The sequence below is a fragment of the Corythoichthys intestinalis genome, chromosome 2 (assembly GCF_030265065.1).
Source record: "Corythoichthys intestinalis isolate RoL2023-P3 chromosome 2, ASM3026506v1, whole genome shotgun sequence".
NCBI lineage: Eukaryota > Metazoa > Chordata > Actinopteri > Syngnathiformes > Syngnathidae > Corythoichthys > Corythoichthys intestinalis.
In genome coordinates, this window is record NC_080396.1 from 66,212,184 (window position 1) to 66,218,082 (window position 5,899).

The window sequence follows — 5,899 nt, forward strand, 5'->3', positions numbered from 1 at the left end:
CACCTTCAGGGCTTTCAACAATTTCGCTCCCCAGTATATGAATGAGTTCCTCCACATAAGATTACCCACCCATACTCTCAGGTCTTCCTCCATCCATCTTTCCATTCCACCTGTCCACCACGGGGTCAAGAGCTTTCAGCCGCTCAGCGCCTCACCTCTGGAATGCACTGCCACTGGACATTCAACACCAACTCTGTCACCACTTTCAAATCACGCCTTAAAATTGACCTTTAAGACAAGCACATTCACGAACTGACATATCTTGGGACTTACGACTTTGTTTCGTATTGCATGTTTTTACTTATTTGACCTTTATACAGCGACCTTAAACCCTAACCATAAAAGGCGCCTATGAATTTTGACAAAATATTTTAGTCAACATGTGAATGTAGAACTGTGATTTCTTATTTCATGAAAAGTGTCTTTTTTTAATTTTATAGATTGTAGGACATTGAAGATGGGGATCCTCTTCTCAACATTTCCAGTGAGCCGGAGGAAGCAGGCAGTTCTGGAGTGATTATTCCTCCTGTTGAATGCCCCCTCTCTGAGCAGGCAATGGAGGATCTCAGAGCATCTTTTGATATCACGAGACCATCAGAGTCTTAGTGCAATATATTTAAATAAATGTCTCTGCCATATGTCCAACATAATGTGCAGTAAATGAAACATTCAATGGGTTTAACCATTTAACATCAGGAGGACAATCTTAATTGCTCAACAGTAATACAATAAACTGGCCTTACAACAAATTTCAGGCACATTGGTCTTTCTTCAAACACATGGAACAGCTAATTCAACAGTAATTCAGTTACACAATGTTAAATTCTTGGCCTAAATGAAAAGCCTCAGTAAGAACGCTTTTGAAGCTTTCATAGGACCTCATGTGCTTTACAGGTAGTGTAATAGTTTTGGCACATGCTGAGATAACAGGATAACAGATCCTGTGAAGGCCATGTTCTTCACTACAGTCATGGTTAAACTCGACAATCACAGCAAAATCCTTCTTTTCTGAAGGGAGAATTGGGATGTGACCTTGGCCTGTGATCCACTGCAGAAACCGGGAAGGTGTAATGCCGTGCCTTGGCTCTATTTCCTCTTGATCTTCAGCTATCACAAATACACAAGAAAATGTTGCAATTCAGCTTAATTGACAGCAATTTGGTACACACACAAAATAGATGGTGATAATGACAGTGGCAAGTTTTAAGAACAATAGGTTTAGCCCTTTATTGCCAAATGTATCACATTTGATACACCTAAAATTTCATGATTGAGACTACTTCAGAATTGTGACATTTTTGAGAAAAAAAATGATCGATGCAAGTCAATGGTAAATGGTGTTATACTTATATAGCGCTTTTCCACCTTTCAAGGCGCTCAAAGCGCTTTACACTATCTCACTATTCACCTACTGACACATGCATCTGCAGGTTCCATGAGAAAACAAAACAAAACAGGATTTAGCAAGGGTTATAGATATTAGAGCACTTAATACACATTCATTTTGACTTTTTAGAAATTTGGAAAAAGCTTTCATTAGGACCTTATTTTTCCTAATTTTGGGATTCTCTGATAATTGCTTCATGTTGCAGGTATTTAAGGGTTAAGGGAAAATGTGAATCATTGGTTTAAATAATTAAAATACCCATTTTGAGTATGGCCTTGCTTAAAGAAAAAAACCTGGTAAATATCAGTATAATCAAGTAGATCTGAAATTTAAAACAAAAAAACAGTTTGAGTCATTAGAACTACAAAAATAAAAATACTTACCTCCTTCATAAATAAAGTCTTGAATGTGGTTTACTAACTAATAAAATACTTACCTCCTTCATAAAGAAAGTCTTGAATGTAGTTTACCAACTCCAGTTCAGTCTGACGCCTGGTAGTCCCTTTGTCACTCAGTACTGGAGAAATAGATGCCATTATAAATTCTGCAGTCACCTGTGATGAAACAAAATATGTTGAGTACAATTTTGAAGAAACACAGTATAAATAGTTTTTAAATTGTCTTTGATTTTCCTTACTTTCACATCTTCAGCAGCAACAAACAAGGACTGGCACACATCCGGGTACTGCTTCATCAATGAGAGGAGAACATATAGCTGCAGGCCTTCCTTAATTTGATCTAGCATGGGATGTAATCTCAGCACTGCACTTAGTATGATGGCACTAAAAAAAAATATGTATATATAATTGGGGATAAAATGAAGATTATTTCCATCCAAACAGAAGAAATGTCCTTGCATACCGAACAATAGAATGCTTGTTATGAATGGAGATAACTCCAGTATATCCACAAAGTAGGATTTCATCAGCTAGATGTGGCAGTGTCTCATCTGTCGACAGCTCAACCTGAGTAAAAATAGCATGGCAAAAAATATATATTTAACTGGACATTATTGTCTGATATAAAAAAAAGTGAAGGACAAACTACTCAACCATATTACTTTGACGAAAGTATTGATGCACGTCATCTTAGCTATCTTAGTTCAGCATTTACATGCCTGATCTGAGAAGTGCATGCACAAGGTACAGGCATGTTATCACCACCTGAACAAATCACATTATAGAAGAGAATTTCGTATGCTGACTTCAAAGCATTACTTAAAAGTATCGAGTAACTGTCCAATATTTGTCTTTCAAAATTTAGGTGTAGAAGTCATTTTCCAGAATTGATAAAACTCTAGTACATACGTATACTTCAAAAAATGTACTTCAGTGCAGTACTGAAGTAAATCTACTTCATTACAATCTACTCCAGGATGCAAAATACTCTTCTATTCCATGCCAACTTATCAGTTCCTACCTAAGGAGGGAATACCTGGTCAATTAAATTTCTTAACTGGACATCGGCCACAGCATCGCTGTTAAGAACTGTGGGGTTTGTCTGCCCACCACTGAGGTAAGTGTAAGTCCATGGACTGAAAAAGGTAGGGGCTGGGCCACCTTGTGCCAAACTGACTGCGAAAATTTCTCCGACAGTCCTATAGACAGGAAGTTTTAGCATTTTTAATCATCGGCTTTTACTTGCCTTCATTGAAAATAAACACACCTGTAAAGACCATTGTCAAAGTCATTCAGGGAGTACCGTGGGCTCTTCTGATTTTGTAGTCCCTCGACGCTCAATCTCAGCCACCATTTCTACATGGAGCAATACAAACAGCATTTACTGTGGTGCTCAAGGGGAACCAGTTTCTTATAATTTGTTACATCAACAAATAAACTTATAAAAATGAAGGTTAAAAAGGAAAAAAAATTAAGTCTACCAGTGAGAAATTCTTTTCGAAGGGCGCCTGTGTCTACCCCAGCCTCTCCAAGGAAGGTCACTTCCAAAGTAGAAGTGGGCGAGTTCTTCTTCTGTCGCTGCCATTGCAGAAGACCTCTTTCAAAGAGGTTTGTTCTGGTGATCTGAATGGTAAAGCGCTTCTCAGCATCAACTCTCCCACAAATGGTTTCCAAGACATCATCAACACTGCCAAATAGGGGGGGGGCGGGGGGGAGATACAAACTGAAAATGTTAAAGACAAATCACTAAACGGCCTTAATGTTCTGTATTACAAAAACCCTATATTTACCTTTTGATCAGCTCCTCTTCATTCTCCTGGTTCATGCCATTTGTGTCATCAGTTATGAGCTCTGCCTTTTCTCTAAAAAAATAAAATACACACCTATTAGAATTCATAGTGAAACAAGGTATTGTAAGTTGCATACACATAAAATTAGGTTTGGGACGGTGGGTCTCCACTCCAAATTACCTTTCTCCGCACATGCTTGCATGGAGTTCTAGGAACTCTGGTGTAAATTTCAGGAAACAGATAGGACATGGCAACTTCTAAAAGAGATTTTTTTTTTTTTTTTAATGTTAAACATTTGCCACAATCCCAATCATGTAGGCATTTCACCACGTAACAGTAAATTTTAAGTAATGTACTGTACCTCTTCATCAGATTTCTTTGTTCCATGGCACAGAACCTCTGACTCACTTTGACCTGGCTATAATATGACCCACAATTGACTCACTTTGACCTGGCTATAATATGACCCACAATTATCCTTTATTACAACGCAATGAGTTGAAATCATACTTAAAGTCAACTTAAATGTATTTCAGACCTACACTCACCTCAGTATCTTCTTCTGAAGTTTGAGACCCCATGCATTCCTTTACATGAAGGGCCAAAATTTGGAAAGGAAATGATACTTTGCAGGTTTGGCATTGGGCTTTTGGCATGCCTTCAAATTCAATGGCATCTGGGGGTAGTGGAGTCAGGTCAAACTGGTGTTGCAAAGGCACAATATAGAGAGTCATTTTTCCTGACCCTGTAACATTGCGGATTTGGGTCCCAGTGTAACCATTAGAATCCGGGGGGATCATTATTAGTTTTCTTTTGCCCTGGCCACCTGAAGAGACAAGGTATTTGTATGTTTTAGAGAGGTTTTTTTTTATTTGATATGCATACCAAATGACAATTTTGTGCCATTGTTACAATATTACTATTTTTATTACCTGTAGCCTTGTGTAGCAGCCATCCTCCTGTCAGCCCCTGCATCTTTGGAAATTCATTTTGAAATAGTCCAAAGATCTGAAAGGATAAATAGTAAAACATCAGCTACTATAGCTGTATAGACATGAGCAATTAAATTATAGACATTACTTGCACTTAATTTTTTTCTTTACCCCCCACACACACACCTATATATGTATTGTCCAATCTCACCTCTTCATGGCACATATCTTTTGACATGGTGACATGTCTTTTGCCAAGACCAGCCTAGGCAAGTTCAAACTCCTCAGATGAAACTGGAGTTACCTCTGAATTTCTATTGAGCAGGTACGCATAGAAACTAAAAGGCTTCCAGGGTTTGGTAGATGCTTTGCTATATGGCTTCAAACTCTGTGTCCGTCGCTTTCCAAGTCCAATTCTCCTTGTAAAAAACCCTGGGAATGCTCTGAATAATTTACAACATGATCAGAAATGTATATATGTATTACCTATTTCAATAAGTGATTAGAAATTGATACAGTGGGGAGAACAAGTATTTGATACACTGCCAATGGGTTTTCCAATTGGCAGTGTATCAAATACTTATTCTCCCCACTGTATATGTACAAGAGGTTTCCAAAATGCACAAACGCGCACACACAGAAACCTGGACATTTCCTGATCTACACATGGTTGATCCCTGTTGCTGCCTGTCTTTGGCTCTTGCTGCTGCTGTCCCTGAGTAAGATTCTGTGTAAGCACATTGATGAGGGTTTGTGCTGCTGCAGTCAATGTGGAATTACCCTCGACATTTTGGCAAAAAAAAAAAAAAAAAAAAAGTCTTGACAGAAACAACAGAAGACAGAAGTTCCATATGAACACTTTAAAAGCTTAAACATGAACAGTACTCGAATGAACGTAGCTCATGCTAACCTGAAGCTTACCTACTTCGTAGACTAGACACATTAACAAAAATGCCTTTCTGGATAACGCTACGTCTCAGAAGTTAATCAGTACTTGGTTTTTTTGCCTACTTTCCACTGTACTTTATCGTTAGAGAGCATTTCTTACCTGTGTACCTGTACCTGCACCTGCAGGTTGCCCAGATGATGAGGACGCCATTGTGAGGAATTACCGGTAAATTCTTAAATTGGAGCTGCTGCGCTGCGTTCGCGTTCTCGCTTGGATGTCGGACATATCGTTTCTTTAGGTAAGGCAGGGCGAAGGCCTGGAGCGAATCAAGTAAAGCCGAGCAATTTGTCACCTGTCGGCAACGGCAAATGTACGGCTCCCGCTGATATTAGTAACACGAAATATTGGCATAATATGCATTTGGACTGGAGAGCGTAGATATAGGCACCACACTACACTACACTAGGACGTATAATGGCCTTAGACGTGGCATTCCTGCTCTT

General features: G+C 38.8%; 1 protein-coding gene across 3 annotated transcripts; it reads right to left on the reverse strand.

Moving 5' to 3' along the window:
• Positions 1-295: 295 nt before the first annotated feature.
• On the reverse strand, positions 296-4,942 carry LOC130911751 (uncharacterized). Of its 3 annotated transcripts, XR_009062444.1 has the most exons (14): positions 4,719-4,942; positions 4,508-4,583; positions 4,124-4,401; positions 3,937-3,993; positions 3,756-3,832; positions 3,576-3,647; positions 3,267-3,472; positions 3,053-3,141; positions 2,822-2,984; positions 2,440-2,509; positions 2,249-2,352; positions 2,025-2,169; positions 1,824-1,941; positions 296-1,107 (listed from the first exon to the last, which is right to left on the reverse strand). XR_009062444.1 is itself a non-coding variant. In XM_057829300.1 (8 exons), the coding sequence occupies exons 1-8, from the start codon at positions 4,743-4,745 to the stop codon at positions 3,074-3,076; spliced, it is 861 nt and encodes a 286-aa protein (XP_057685283.1). In that variant the 5' UTR covers positions 4,746-4,942; the 3' UTR covers positions 3,027-3,073. The 3 variants fall into 3 exon arrangements, 1 of the variants encoding a protein (XP_057685283.1); XR_009062443.1 differs by lacking the exon at positions 2,440-2,509; XM_057829300.1 differs by lacking the exons at positions 296-1,107; positions 1,824-1,941; positions 2,025-2,169; ... (1 more) ...; positions 2,440-2,509; positions 2,822-2,984 and having other exon boundaries at positions 3,027-3,141.
• Positions 4,943-5,899: the final 957 nt, after the last annotated feature.